The sequence below is a fragment of the Macaca nemestrina genome, chromosome 13 (genome assembly GCF_043159975.1).
Source record: "Macaca nemestrina isolate mMacNem1 chromosome 13, mMacNem.hap1, whole genome shotgun sequence".
Classification (NCBI taxonomy): Eukaryota; Metazoa; Chordata; class Mammalia; order Primates; family Cercopithecidae; genus Macaca; species Macaca nemestrina.
This window is the reverse complement of record NC_092137.1, coordinates 29,129,961-29,145,826: the sequence shown is the minus strand read 5'-3', so window position 1 is coordinate 29,145,826 and position 15,866 is coordinate 29,129,961. Positions and strand designations below refer to the sequence as shown.

At 36.6% G+C, this 15,866-nt stretch overlaps 1 protein-coding gene across 9 annotated transcripts in view; it reads right to left on the bottom strand.

Annotated features, from left to right (window-relative positions):
• The window catches only part of LOC105479710 (CAP-Gly domain containing linker protein family member 4), a 115,526-nt gene that overhangs the window by 74,404 nt on the left and 25,256 nt on the right, over positions 1-15,866 (bottom strand). For all 9 annotated transcript variants that reach the window (XM_071076452.1, XM_071076450.1, XM_071076454.1 and 6 more), the window contains 4 exons: positions 7,353-7,492; positions 6,349-6,442; positions 4,791-4,952; positions 2,935-3,053 (listed from right to left, as the gene is read on the bottom strand). In XM_071076452.1, coding sequence (XP_070932553.1) covers positions 2,935-3,053; positions 4,791-4,952; positions 6,349-6,442; positions 7,353-7,492 — 515 coding nt within the window. The remainder of the gene's footprint in view (positions 1-2,934; positions 3,054-4,790; positions 4,953-6,348; positions 6,443-7,352; positions 7,493-15,866) is intronic.

The window sequence follows — 15,866 nt, the reverse complement described above, 5'->3', positions numbered from 1 at the left end:
CAACACTCTTCCTATCAAATTTCCAACATCGGTTTTCACAGGATAAGAAAAAACTGTTCTAAGAAATTCACACAGAGCCAAAAAAGGAGCCCAAATAGCCAAAGCAATCCTAAGCAGAAAGAATAAAAGCCAGAGGTATCACATTACCTGACTTAAAATTATACAAGACTACAGTAATCAAAACAGCATGATATTGCTACAAAAAATAGACATATAGACCAATGAAATAGACTAGAGACCCCTGAAATAAAGCCATACACTTACAACCAACCAACTGCTCTTTGACAAAGGTAACAAAAATAAACACGAGGGAAAGGACGCTCTACTCATAAATGGTGCTGGGAAAACTAGCTAACCATATGCATGAAACTGGGCCCCCACTACTCACTATATACAAAAATTAACTCAAGATGGATTTTAAAAACTTAAATATAAGAAATCAAACTACAAAAATCCTAGACAAAAATCTAGGAAATACTCTTCCAGGCATTGGCTTAGGCAAAGAATTTGCGACTAAGTCCTCAAAAGCAAAGGCAACAAAAATAAAAATTGTCAAACAGGACCTCATTAAACTAGAGCTTCTGCACAGCAAAAGAAACTATCAATAGAGTAAACAGACAACCTACAGAACAGGTAAAAATACAAACTATGCATCCAACAAAAGATTAATATCCAGAATCTATAAGGAATGTAAACAAATCAAAAAGAAGAAAAAATCCTATTAAAAAGTGGCAAAGAACATGAACAGACACTTCTCAAAAGAAGACATACAAGCAACCAACAAATATAAAAAATGCTCAACATCACTAATCATCAGAGAAATGCTAATCAACACCACAATGAGAGACTATCTCATACCAGTCAGAATGGCCATCATTAAAAAGTCACAAAATAACATGTTGGTGAGGTTATGGAGAAAAGGAACATTTATACACTGTTAGTGGAAGTGTAAATTGGTTCAGCCCCTGTGGAAAGCAAACTGGAGATTTCTCAAAAAACTAAAAACAGAATTACCATTTGACCTAGATCCCACTACTGGGTACACACCCAAAGGAAAATAAATTATTTCAGCAAAAAGACACTGCACTCATAAGTTTTTCACAGCATGATTCATAACAGCAAAGACATGGAATCAACCTCGGTGCTCATCAATAGTGGACTGGATAAAGAAAATGTGGTACAAATACAGCATACTACATAGTCATTTAAAAAATGAAACCGTGCCCTTTGCAACAACAAGGATGCAACTGGAGGCCATTATCCTAAGAAAATTAATGCAGAAACAGAAAATCAAATAATGCGTGTTCTCACTTATTAGTGGGAGCTGAACACTGGATACACACAGACATAAAGATAGGAACGACAGACACTGGGACCCCTAAAGACGGGAGGGAGTGTGGGAGGGAAGGAGATGGGGAAGGGCTAGGGCAAGGGTTAAAAAACTACCAATTGGGTACTATGTTCACTGTTTGGGTAACGGCATCAACAGAAGCCCAAACCTCAGCACCAGGCAATATAACCTATTTCACAAACCTGTACATATACTCCCTGAATCTAATATTTAAAATAAAAATTAAAAATGAAGATGGTGGCTATCACACTATGGTCTGAGGGCTACTGCTGACCCACAAGTTTACCACTGTTTTTTAAGTATTTTCAAAATATGGCAACCTATTCATCTGTTTCTGGCCTAAATTGGTAATTTAGCTCAATAACATATCTCATGGCATCCTAACACATTCAGAACATCGTCCCCACTAATGGGGCTTTGTCAACAGCTGTACCAACAAAAGCAAACGCATCCCCTTCACATTCCAGCTGGACTGAATGATCACCTCTAGGTTTCTTGCATGCTACTCTCTCTGCCTAAAATGCCTTCCTCACCTCCCTCCAGTACCTGGTTAATTCTTGCCTATGTAAGCACTTGATTTAGATGTCACCCCCTGTTGAAGCCTTGGTAAGATGACCCATGGCCCTCTGCCACCCCCGCCCCATCGTGTCGCACTGAATTCGCACACTACAGTAAAACTGATTGCTTCCTTGTCCCACCTCCCCTCTGCAATACATTCTTTTTGAGGGCAAGGGCTTTATCTACACTACTGTAGTATTCTCCCAGTGCCCAATAACCAATAGAGTCAGAAGGGAGGGAGGGAGGAAGGGAAGAAATTAAAAGTTGGGGGGTAATCAAGGCGGTTAAACAGAAAGAAAACTGGCAAAGAAGTAGGGAAAATGGGAAAAATAGGAAAGGGAAGGGAAGACAGGTGTTTTCAAATACTGCACTCTATCCGCCGTTCACACCCACCCCTTCAAGGGAAAGTATAACACGATTAAGAATACCTGCCACAGCGAGTTATTGTTATCAATATAAAGAAAGTGAAAACTGAGAGCCACTTTCTGGAGAAAAAAAAAAAAAAGGATCTGAAGACTATGAAATTCAATCCTGTGTAACTCTGTAAATTAGTGACACTTTACTATTAAAAAAATACACTTTTCCTTTAAATGTTTCATTTTCAAAGGCTTACTTCATCCTTAAATGGGTATTTAACTTTCTGAAATGAATTTTATTTCCAAAAAAATTTAGAATATGACTTAACAGAAAAATATAACTTTAATATATGTATTTGTACTTAACAGCTAACTTTTCATAAATACATCAAACCCCTAAATGAAAGATACTTAAAGATTATGACACTTACAGGAAGACTTTACTTTCCTGAATGGGACTTATCAATATAAAAGGAAAGTTATCATCATGCCTTAAATTTATTTACAATAAAGATCATCATCACTCTTTACATGTGGAACAAAGATATAAATTACTTGCTCATGTAAGAGTTCTTCTATTAATAACATTCAGAGCCAACACTTTACCAGAAAGTAGGATAAGACTTCTTAATTCTTTTAATATTTTTCACTTTTAATTTAACCTCTTACCCTAAATGCAGGATTTGCTCCCTGCTCCAAGAGGCACTTCACAGCACCTGCACACAAGTTGTATGCTGCAATATGCAAAGCTGTTCCAAAATTAAAATCGCTGCAAGTGGCATCCACATCTGCAATTAAACATCACAAGTATATTAACTAAAATTTTAAACTTAGCTATTATAATTTAAAAGAAGACAGGGTTTTGGGAGGAGGGACTTTTATCATTTATAAGACTTAAATCAACCCACTAGAAGCATGATTTCACAATAGAACAAAATGTTTATATTACAATCTAGTTAAACAGTTGATTATTTTCTTAGTACAATAAAATTCATTATAAGATGGAGTGATATTATCCTGGATTTTCAAACTAAAACACATTTTAAAACAATTAAGGGCAATAATTCATATTTGTAAAAGTAACAGCTTATCACAATCTCCCATTAAGTCTGTGGCATATTTGCCATGACAACTACAGTGAGGTAGAGTAGTAGAATTTAGGTCAGGGGTCAGCAACCTATGACCCAAAGGCCAAATCCAGCCCATCTGTTTTTATAAAGTTTTATTAGAACACAGGCACATGCACTCATTTACATATCCTCTGTGGCTACTTCCATGCTACAACTATGGAACTGAGTAGTTTCATCAGAGACCATGTGGTCCAAAAAGTCTAAAATATTTGCTAGCTGGCCCTTTACAGAAACAAAACAGCCAATACCTGGTAGGTAAAACAAAGCAGAATTTTCAAAGCAGCTAAAGTCTAATTAAGCATAGAAATGCTTACCTATAAATTGATTCATAATACTCTACTGAGCAAATGAATTTGAATTTCATAATGAGAAAAGCAATCTTGCAACTCTAAGGACATTTTAATAACTTTTAATATAGCATCATATGTTATATTTAAATACAGGAAATCCTCCAGATTTGGGAATCCCATCTTGAATATTTTCCATAACAAGGGTTTAAATATAATACCTCTGGTTCTGCAAATCCTACCCTCAACTAAACGACACCACACCCACATATCCTTCCTACAACTGTAAATGACCCAGATATACTCAAGACACACTCTCTTGAATTATTAAAAACACAGAAGTGTCGACAGAGGCTTTCTTCCTAACATCATTCACAAAGTGAAAAGGTAGAATTTTAAAGAAAAAAATGGACAATTATGCAGATTGGAGGTTAGAAATGAACATTCTGGGAAATTTACTGAATCTCTAAAGCATGTTCCTACAGTGGGGAAAATATTGTACACTTTCTTTAATTTAATGTTAATACTATTTGCTTGCTCTCGTATTTTTCTAAAAAATAAAGAAAAGAAAATTGGCCCCAAAGAGAACCAGAAAGAAGAATCAAAATACCAGGACTGTGACTTAGACATTCAGATCTTCAATTTCAGGATATCACCATCAAAACAGGGGGGAAAAAACGGAAATATTATCCCTTAAGTTGAATTATATAATTTCAGAACCAAATGCCATCTAAAATAAATAGTATTTATTATTCCAATGCCCATCTCTAAGACCTTATTGTTCTATTTCTGGCCACCCAAGCAAGGCAAAAGAATCATAAAGCATGTAGAATCAATTATATAAAACATCCGTGTTATACTGGAGAACTTATAGAGATATGAAAACCCAGAGAACACTCTTTCATTTTGTATCTCTGTACTAATCCTTTTGTAGAAAAGATAGTAATACTCAATAAAGAAATTTTAAACTATCTCAGAAATAAAACGGAGTAGAAAGGCATATGAAACAAGATGGATTAGAAGTTAAAAAAATCCTTAAATTATAATTTTTATGCCACCACTAAAGTGTTCAGTTAATAATATCTAAAAGTGATCTTATAATACTTGCCTTTTGGTTTCGATGTTTTCAAAATCACTCTTATAAGTTCTGGGACATCAAAATAAGCAGCATAATGCAAAGCATTCATGTTTGTCCAGCGACTGCGCAAACTAATGTCTGCTCCCAGGTCAATAAGCTGAGTTGCAAATTTTACAGCTGTTTCCACATCACCTAAAGAAGATTTTCCAAATTACTTTCCTTTAGTACAAATTTTAAGTTCCAATGGATGGCTACCAATTGCCTCATTTAAAAAGCCAAAGCAAACAGTGCACTGTATAAACACACCTCGAAAATTTCACTTGCAAGAATTTATCCTAAGAAAATAATTATACACAGGGATGCGATAAATGGGATACACATGGCTGTAAAGATGCTCATCTCTGCACTGTTATTAATTCTAAAAAATCCAAAAGTAATAAGAAATTGGTTAGAGACACACATAGAATGCTATGAAGCCATCAACAACAACATAGCAGATCAGTGCTACTCCAAACATGTTTTGTGAACCACTGGCAGTCCCAAATTGCAATCTGTGTGTACTTTTTATAGCTTTTCCCTGTTTAATATGTCTTCTCATTATGTTAAATAAAATGTAGTCTTATGCCTTTTATTCTTTCTTCTTTTTTAAAGACAGGGTCTTGCTCTGTCACCCAGATTGGAGTGTAGTGATGCAATCACAGCCCACGCCAACCCTAAACTACTGGGCTTACACGATCCTCCTGCCTCAGCCTCGCAAGTAGCTGAAACTCTAGGCAGGCACCACCACAGTTGGCTAATTATTTAATTTTTTGTAGAGACAAGGTCTCACTATGTTGCCCAGGCTGGTCTCAAACTCCTGGCCTCAAGCAATCCTCCTGCCATGGCCTCCCAAAGTGTTGGGATTACAGGTGTAAATCATCATGCCTGGCCAGTTTCATGCCTTTTGAAAAATATTTGGGCTTATATTTTATGGTTTTATTTTATTTTGTATTATAAATTCATTTTTATTTTATTTCGTGAAAGTATCAGTCCATGATGGGTTGTGAGGGGAAAAAGGGAGTCCGTCACCACCAGAAGTTTCAGCACCACTGCATCAGACTATTGAAACAAGGAGAGACAATCACAGTATATAGTTAGGTAAGAGATGCAGGTTTATAAAATGACAAAGCACAAGAGAGTAACAATTTTGGAAAATATGCACATATGTTACATATGTAGGAACAGACCTTAGGTCTCCAGACTGGGGTCTTGAGATTAGGAATCAATATGTAAAGACTGGCTTTGGACTGTCAAACCTGTTACAAACCCTCAGAAAGATTTTAGGGTGTTAGCAGTTACTCTCATCTAATACACAATCAGGCATGAGGCCTGATCCAGAAAAGCTCAGAGGTATCAGGAGGGTATAAAGACCTCCTTGAGAAAAGGGAATATGGTTTTTGGAAGGACCTAACTGAATCCTCAACTCTTCAGGCAATATTATCATCAGCAGCTGGGTGCCTTCCCATGGACAATATATGGGCATAAATATAGATTATCTAAGCACAAATGCAGATGATATAAGCAATTGATAGATTTACCACACACTTACCAATACCATGAGCTCCAGATTTGCAGGTATAATGTAAAAGAGTCATATCTGTCAGTCCATCTCTATCATTCACATTGCAACCTCTCTTAAGAATCTGAAGCAGTCAAGGAAAATATGGTTACAACCTAACTACTGAGGTACCTATTGCTTTCAAACCAATGCTGAGGAACCAAGTTAGTCTATCACATCTGAATTACTTCTCAGTAAAGTGTATAGACAGTATCGGCATCTCTAAAGGGTAAATTTTTAATCTGCACTCAACAACAAGAATGAAAACTGAACTTGTCAGCAGGCTGAAGGAAATTCTTGAAGATTATTCCAAGGGTAATCTGGCACTCCAAATACGTTCCTCTTAAAAATGAGCAAAATTTTATTTCTACGGGTGTAATGATACCCGTAGAAAAGATAGTAATACTCAATAAAGAAATTTTAAACTATCTCAGAAATAAAACGGAGTAGAAAGGCATATGAAACAAGATGGATTAGAAGTTAAAAAAAATCCTTAAATTATAATTTTTATGCCACCACTAAAGTGTTCAGTTAATAATATCTAAAAAAAAAAGTATAAGCACTCTTCCTACAACACAGCAACATACTGGTCAAGGAACCCTCCCTCAAAAAATCTAATATTCTTAAAGACTACATTCAAGCCTGTATCTTTACCAAAACACCCAAAAGTATAAATAGAACATGATGGTAATTAAATCCCTTCATGAAATGCATAAAAGTTTACAAAATTAATTTTTACAAAGAAGGAAATACGAAAAATGCCCTTCCCTGCACCCACCAAGAGTCTATAAATGTCAGAAGGACAGAGCATGAAGAAATAATCAGAAGAATATATAGTATTAACTCACTGCCCCATGAAAATCCTGGGAATACAAATAAATATCAGAACATTTAAAGGGTTTCTCCTTCATTATCATCTTCCTTTCAGATGGGGAAAAAATCTATACCATTAACAATCCTAACAATACAAAACTTAAACTGTAAGAATTCCTTACCTCATTTCCAATAATGTCAATGTTTTGTTGGACCTGAGGAACCCATTGTCTTAAAATGGCAAATAATTCTGAAACTGAAGTTTTGGGATCAAAAAGAATTTCCTGGCATGATGCATCATTAGGATCAAAGAAAGAAAATTCTGAAATTTAAAAAAAAGATGTGAATTAAATTTACTAAAAGTTTCAAATAAATATATTGAAAATAATAAACAATAAAACCAAGGTTCAAATGATACAAATATTTTAGATGCTAAAAAAAAGCAGAAGTATCTAAAGAAGGAAAATATTACGAACATTTGCTGAGCACTTACTAAACACTTTAAAAATCCTCACCAACACCTTACCTGGCAGGTATTATTCTCATTTTGCACATGAGGAAAGCAAAGCTCAGACTAAATAATACCAGCTCAACGTTGCACAGCTAGTAAGTGGCAAATCTGGGGTAGAAAACCAGGTCTGTCTCCAAAGTCTATCTTCTTTCCTCTATTATTCTACTTGCTGAGGTAACTTGCCATTAAGCTCAGATTGTAACAGCATGCATAAGTAGTGGGACTCATGGGGTTTGTTTTTGCTTTCTTCTTTGCATTTATATATTTTCCAAAATTATACTATGTACACATGGTTCTTACTTTTAGAGTGAGGATAACTAAAAGATGAAAGGCAACAAACTAAAGACACGTATAGAAGCAGAGCAGCAGTCCATCAGAAGAGAATCAGAAAGACTAAAACTGAAACAACATTCATAATCTTAGACAACAAAACGGTCCTGTTAGGCAAAAATCAAAATAGAAGCCAAGACAAACCTTGGCCTCTGAGCCAATGTCCCACATCCAGCTCAGGAAAACCTATAAGGACCTGTTCTCCAAAACACTTACTTAAACTGCACATGAAGCTTGGTCAGCAAGACTCAGCACGTTGTAGCAAATCAGCAACGACCAAACTAACCCACTCATTCTAACCAGTGAGAATTAAGCTATATGAATTTCCTCTTCTAGGCTTTATAAACCTTACTATGACCTTCATGAGACAAGCTTCTTACCTTGGTTTGGAAAGTCTCCCTGTTTGCAGTTTTTTTACTCACTTAATACTTATATTAAGAAAAGCACCCTGGATTTTCTTGACAGTTTTTGGTGTCCGAAGCAGGATCAGAAGAAGACCCCTGCAAAGCCCCAAAGCCAGTGAGTAATTAGGTGCTGGTACCCACGGCCGTGGCACTGGCTGCTCTCTCACCCGGCCATGGAGTTCTAGAGTAAGTCTCTTTTGAATCTGAGCTCTCCTCCTTCTGTGTAGAACTCTCCAATTATGCTGAGCAACCTTTGCTGAAACTTCTCAGGAAGTCACCCTATTCTGCTCAAAAGGGGGAAGGGTGAAACGCGTGATTCCTGTGTTCCAGAGCAGCTGCTGAAAAAAGAATCCTTAATAGTTAAGACTTTTCAGAGAATCTAATGCAAACATGGGGTCCAGAAACAACTGTGGATCAGAATCTTGTGCCTTTTCGGAAAAATGGGTGAACTTTACAAAGAATAATTTGCAATTTCAGTGACCACTTCGGAGAACGTTTAATTTTAGATAAGATAGTCAGTCTGCCTTTGGGAGTGCCCTTGAAGAAAGAGTATCCTGAGCCTTTCAGAGACAATGGAATGCATTCTTGGATTTGTATGCAGAAGCTTCTGGACACAAAATGACTCAAAAATAGCTTCTCTAAAAGCATCCCTACAGCATTCAAATTTAAAAAAAAAAGCTTCACTAAAAAGCTGTAGCCATCTGAGCAGGTAACCTTGACTTGTTCCATCTCTCAGAGGTACAATTTGGATCTAGCTTCTTTCATAAACTAATAAGCTTTGTATTATTTTAACTGACACATGGCTAAAATTTGGAAATGAAAGCTATAAGATCTGTGTCTGTCTGTACACACAAACATACAGACACAGAGATCTTATAGCTATGTATGTTCAATAGACATAAGTAAAAACAAGTATTTATATAAATTAAGTATTCCTGAAAACTCTCAGAAAAATAGGAACTAATTCAAATGCTTTTTAAGTTCATGTGACTCAGGTGATTTTCAATAAACAAAAACATTGTTGGTTTAGTTTAAAAAACCAATATGCCTTCAGAGTTGTCAGCATTAGACATAAGGCAAATGTACAACTTTGATTCTATGTAGGTTTACTAGTCGAATAAGCTCATGTTCAAGACTAGAGAATTACAAATAAGCTTCTGCTATCTCCACGTTACAAAATTTCTCGGCAAGAAAAACAAGATGATGCTTAGCGATTTAATGTCTCATGACATTTTCTTAAGTAATCCAAGCATAATTGTTCAAAACAAGTGAATTAAATCAATGTAAGTCCACATAAGATAAATACTGAAACATTAATTGCTGAACATAATGTTACCTACTTTTGGACAGAGAAACTAAAGATACCTGGGTGTGTTAGTAAACATGTCCTGTGCTACACTGAAAAATTTAAGGAAACATGTGCTTCCAGAAATTATGGTATATTCATAGATTTCTAAACCTACAGAATGCCAGCATGACAGTCAAGAAAAGATATGAGGTATGAAGATATGTTTTTTGAAAAAGAAAATAAAGGAAAAAAACAAAATGGCTAGAAGAAGTTGGAAAGAGGGAGAAGGAGAATCTTGTGTGATTAAGCTGGCTAAAATTGAATGAATCTATTATCATTCAAATCAAAATAAGGCATAACTAGCATTTGAGCTCCTGTTAAAAATGACTAAACTTTCTTGGAGTATGGGCCTGCTTTTGATGGGAGACTGTGAAAGGTTTTTCTTTAACTTTTGAATGGTCTGCCTAGAAAACAAAGATTCTGTGTTTTGTCAAGATAATTGCTTCATGTTGTCTTTAAGTTCCTCTCTCAAAAACTCAAGGGGTTTTGGTATTTTTGTTTTTTTTTTTTTAAACAACTACATGGCTTTCTGTATTTGCCTTTGAAATCTTTGTCACTTTGGTTAAATGGATAACTAAATACCTGTAATCTATTTAATCAAGTGTTTTGAATCTTTTGGGTTATTTTTTATAAACTTTCCAAAATTCAAATTCTGAATGAAGTCTTTTCTGACCTTAGACTAATTCTGGGATTTTTCAGAGGCCCCTAGAAAATCTTGTTCTATTTCCTTATTAAAACACACACACACACACACACACACACACACACACACACACACAGACATTAAAGTAATTAAGCATCTTTGCATGGGAAGCCTTGTCAAATAAATGTGAAACTAGGCTTGATACATTACATTGCATGAGAAGCATTGTCAAAGGTGATGCTTAACCTTACTTATGTTATTTTTGTATGACTATATTATTAATGTAAGTGTTCTAGAAATTGTATGAAATTCCTAGAAATTGGATATGTTCTGGTGTAATTTTATCAGTCATAATTCCAGTTATTATCTTCAAATGTTATAAAACAAATAACAAATTTCCTTGTCAACTGCATTAAAATGAACTCTCATCAAATCTGTAACTATGGACATTTTAAATCTTTTGCCATCTACAGACAGTGATTTTTTACTCTGATATTTTCCTGAAAGCTTTTGTAAGCATCAGTGATACAAAATTGCAGGAAGATTTACAGAAAAAACTCTGACAAGTATAGGTTTCTGATAACTTTAAGATCACAGCATTGGACTGGGTAAGAATTTCCAGAACTGTAATAGAAAACCAAACCAATGGATTCATGAGGCTGCTAACCCAAAATCAAGCAGGACAAGAATTACAGGGAACTGAATGAACTGATGAGGGTGATAATTTTTATGTCTTTGAAATATTGCGGGTTCTTTAATGTTTGTTTTCTAGATTTAAAGAACGCCTTTTCTCTTTTCCCTTAAGACCTACAACTTACAGCAATTTGGTGAAGAATACTTTTTGTAAAAAAAAAAAAAAAAAAAAAAAAAAAAAAAAGAAAATGTAAACATTTTCTTTTCTCCCTACCCCAACCCCTCCAAAATTCAGACACTCTTATTGAGTATTTTTTCATGGCAATATAAGCATTTACGTAAGTTCAATAAAAGTTTGTTTTCCCTCTAACAGGACACAATTGGGCAAGGCCTCTGCTTGGTTTCTTAGACTGAAAAGGCTTTTTAAAGTCTCATTTCAGATTCCTTATTACCAGTTTTAAAGAATTTGGATTGACTTTACAGAACCAATAAAGCCCCTAAGATATTACCAAACCTCTGACTGGAATGGCATACTTCAGAATGTGCACATATTCACTATTCTTGCTGCACTTATGTATATAATCAGGCCAGCTTAATGAGACAAAACCTATTTGCAAACAAATTAGCCTGTGATTATCTTTGGTAGAAATGGGGAACTGTAGAGAGAAAAATTGTGTTTCCGCAGAAAACTCAGAGTACACCCATTATCAGATTCTAGTCCTGTTTATTGTCTTTGGGGCATTGTCATCCACCTACAAACTGGACTGGATCCTCAATTCCTCCAGTTTCCTCCAATATCTGGTTACAACTCTCCAAACTAATATTTCCAATTAAAACTGTCCTTTTCCCCAACCCCTACTGGATGATTTGATGTAAACTTTAGACAAATCGCCACCATGGCTCACGTAAGGAACTTTTGTGCCTGTTTCTGTGGGGGTCGCCCAGAGAATTCACCAAAACATCTGATGACATCAACCAAGACATTCAAACTGCAAACCAGGGAAGTCTGTCAGCAGAAACTGCCATCCTCATTTCACACTTCAAGATGCTCCAAGAGCAAATCTGGAAATCTTCTTAACATGCTGCCCTCCAGATGGCTCATTTAAATAACAATAAGTTAGATTTATTAAGTGTCTTGTAGATACTAGGGACTGTTCTATGAACTTTGTGTATATTAATTTATTTAATCCTCATAACTACCACATGAAGTAGGCACTATTGTTATTCCCATTTTAAAGAAGAAACAAAGGGAGAAAATAAACAATTTGCCCAAAATCACACAACTGGAAAGTGATTGAGTCAGGATTAATGCCAGAATGAGACCATAACCTCTAAGCTACAATGCAAAATATTAACATATCTAACTACATTTGAATTTTCAACTTCCATGCAGGAAAATAAAGTATTTCTTATCTTGTTGCAAGCTTTTGAGATTAAAAAAAAAGTTTTATGTTTCTATTTTTTGGGGGGATGGAGTCCACTCTTTCGCCCAGGCTGGAGTGCAGTGGCCGATCTCAGTGATCTCAGCTCACTGCAACCTCTGCCTCCCTGGTTCAAGCGATTCTCCTGCCTCAGCCTCCCAAGTAGCTGGGACCACAGGTGCCCGCCACCACACATGGCTAATTTTTATATTTTTAGTAGAGATGGGGTTTCACCATGTTAGGCTGGTCTTGAACTCCTAACCTCAGGTGATCCACCCGCCTCGGCCTCCCAAAGTGGGGGGATTACAGGTGTGAGCCACCATGCCCGGCCTAAAAAATAGCTTTAATCAAAAGAAAGTGGGGTGGGGGGAGAAAATGGAGGTGATGTCTGCTTTAAGTCAAGATGGAATAATGAGGGCCAAATTTGCCCTTCCAACTGAAACAACCAAAACACCAGAGGAAGGGAACAATGGTTTTCAAGACACTGGACATTAGACAGTGAAAGACAGTGGTCCCTGAGGAATGGAATACAAACGAGAAAAGTCCTACACATGCCCCAGCTAACTGCCTTGAGGGCGTCTCCAGGAGCACAGTTCAGGGGTGGGGCGGGGGGGACCAAGAAAAAGCCCAGCAAACTCCCTGAGTTGAGGAGACAGAGCTGAGAGTCTGGGGAACTTGAAGTGGCCAGAGGTCACAGGGCAGAATACAGCAGAGACGGATGCACGCACTGCAAGAGAACCCCGGAGACCTGTAGAGGGTCCTCCTCAACTATTCATCATATGCTTGTGAGGAAATACTTGAGGTAAGGGAAAGAACCATCCATGACTACAGGGATTAGTACCTATTCTCACCAGGAAGACTGAAAAAGAATCCTCATAATTCACACAGCATTGAGTAGAACAGCAGTCCCCAACCTTTCTGGCACCAGGGGCCAGGGCAGGGGGACCAGTACCAGTCTGTAGCCAGGGGGTTGGAGACCCCTGGAGTAGAATTTTCAGCAGTAGGGAATAATTAGCTCCAGACCAAGAATGGCTCCAGACCCACCTAACAAATCAGAAAAGCAGGACCTCAAAGGGTCCAACTATTTCCAAGTAACTAAACTGTATCCCGGAACGAAGTGCAAGAATACTTACATGAGTACAAAAATATCCAGCATCCAATAAAGTAAAATTCACAATGTCTGGCATCCAATTAAAGATTATCAGGCATGCAAAGAAACAGGAAAACATGACCCATCATCAGGGGAATAATGAAACAGACCTAGAGTTGATACGGATATTATAATTCATAGAGAAGGACATTAAAACAGTCATTATAACTCTATTCCAAATGTCCAAAGGTGGAGAAGAGACCTGGGCATAAAAAAAAGCCAAAGTAAACTTTAGAGATGAAAACTTCATCTGAAATGAAAACTGCACTGGATAAAATCAGCAGCTAATTAGACACTGCAGAAGGAAAGATTAATGAACTTGAAGATATAGTAATAGAAACTAACCAAAATAAAGAGAAAAAAAGTTTAAATATTAAAAAAATCAGTGAGTTGTGGGACTTCAAGCAGTCTATAACAAACATGCAATTACAGTATCTGAAAAGGGAGAGAAGCAGAAAAAAATTTTTTTTAATGATTTCCCAAACTTAATGGAAACTGAAACCCACAGATACAAGCAGTTCAACCAACCCCAAGAACAAAAACACACAGAAAATAATATACCTAATCGCATAATAGTAAAATTGCTCAAAATAAAGAGAAACTCTTTAAAGCAGCCAAAAAAAAAGACATGTTACATCTAGAGAAACAAAAATGACAGCAGAAACAATGCAAATGGGAAGACAGCAGAGCAAGATTTTTCAAGTACTGAAAGAAAACTACCAACCTATAATTCTAAACCCAGCAAACATATTTTCCAAAAAAAGAAGGTAAATAAGATGTTTTCAGACATAAAACAGCTGAAAGAATTCATTACTGGCAGACCAGCACCGTAAGAAACATTAAAGGAAGTGCCTCAGGCAGAAGGAAATGGTACCAGATGGAAATCTGGACCTACACAAAGGAATGAAGAGCACTAGAAACAGTAACTACATGGGTAAATGAGACTTTTTATATTATTTAAATTTAACAGATAATTCAATTTTTAAGCAAAATATAAGGTATTGTGATATTTATAATGTATATAATGTGTGTTCTGCATAAACTGATTCTGAAGGCATTTCAAGGCAAAAGATTCCAAAAACGGTTGTGCAAGAACAGTACATAGTTTTACAGGGTAATCACCTTGAGAGTCAACACCATGTCACATGTCTCAACTCTGATTTCTGTGGACTGGTTTCTTTTTGTTTCTTGGTTTTACGCTCATTAGTTGTTATCACATAAAAATTCCTTATGGGGGCCTACATGACCCCACATGACCAGGCCAGTGCCTTACTCTCCAATTCTGTCTCCTTCCACTCTGCCATTAATCACTTTGCTTCTCAGCCACAGAGGCCTTCCATTAATTCTTAGGATACACCAAGATCTTCCCCCAACACTGTGCCTTTACTTTTCTGTTTTTTTTCCTGGAACACTTCTTTCCAGGCTCTTCTCACAGCCAGCCTCTTCTGATTCTCCGAATGACCACCCCATCTAAAGCAGCTGCCTTGGCCCCATTGTTCTCTATCACAGCACCCTGTTTCTTTCTTCCACAGAATTCATTATGACCTATTTGTGCTTTGTCTATTCATTTGTTTGTTTACTGTGTTCCCTACTAGAAGACCTGTCTTGGTCACTGATACTTCCAGCATCCAGGACAGTCCCTAGCACACAAGAGGCCTTCAATAAATACTTGCTCAATAAATGCAATTATGTATGCTGCTTTTCAAGAGGACGCTGACCACAGTGTACCAACAAAGCAACTACGAAGAAAAGGGTCTAGAAATCCTGACAATGAGAAACTGGTGAAAGAACCAGAAATGTGTAGCCTAAGGAGGTTCAGACTAACTTAAAATGTTCAAACTATTTGCAAATACTTAAAGGCTATCCTATAAAAGAATTTGTGCCATGTATCAAACTAGAATTGGCCAAAATTTCAGGGAGATCAATTCTGAGTCAATATACAAACACAGTTTTATTACAACTAAAGCTTTTTAACAATAAAATTGACTATTTTGTTAGTTTCCCACTATTAAAGACACGCAAGAGGTTAAATGGTTATCTGACAGAGATCCTGAAAATACAATTTCTACACAGGAAGGTGAGTAGGGAAAGGTTCATAAGAGTCTATGAACCTGTAATTCTAAGATTACAATGCTTTTTTTTTTTTTTTGGAGACAAAGTCTCACTCTGTGGCCCAGGCTGGAGTGCAGTGGTGCGATCTCAGCACACTGCAAACTCTGCCTCCTGGTTCAAGTGATTCTCCTGCCTCAGCCTCCT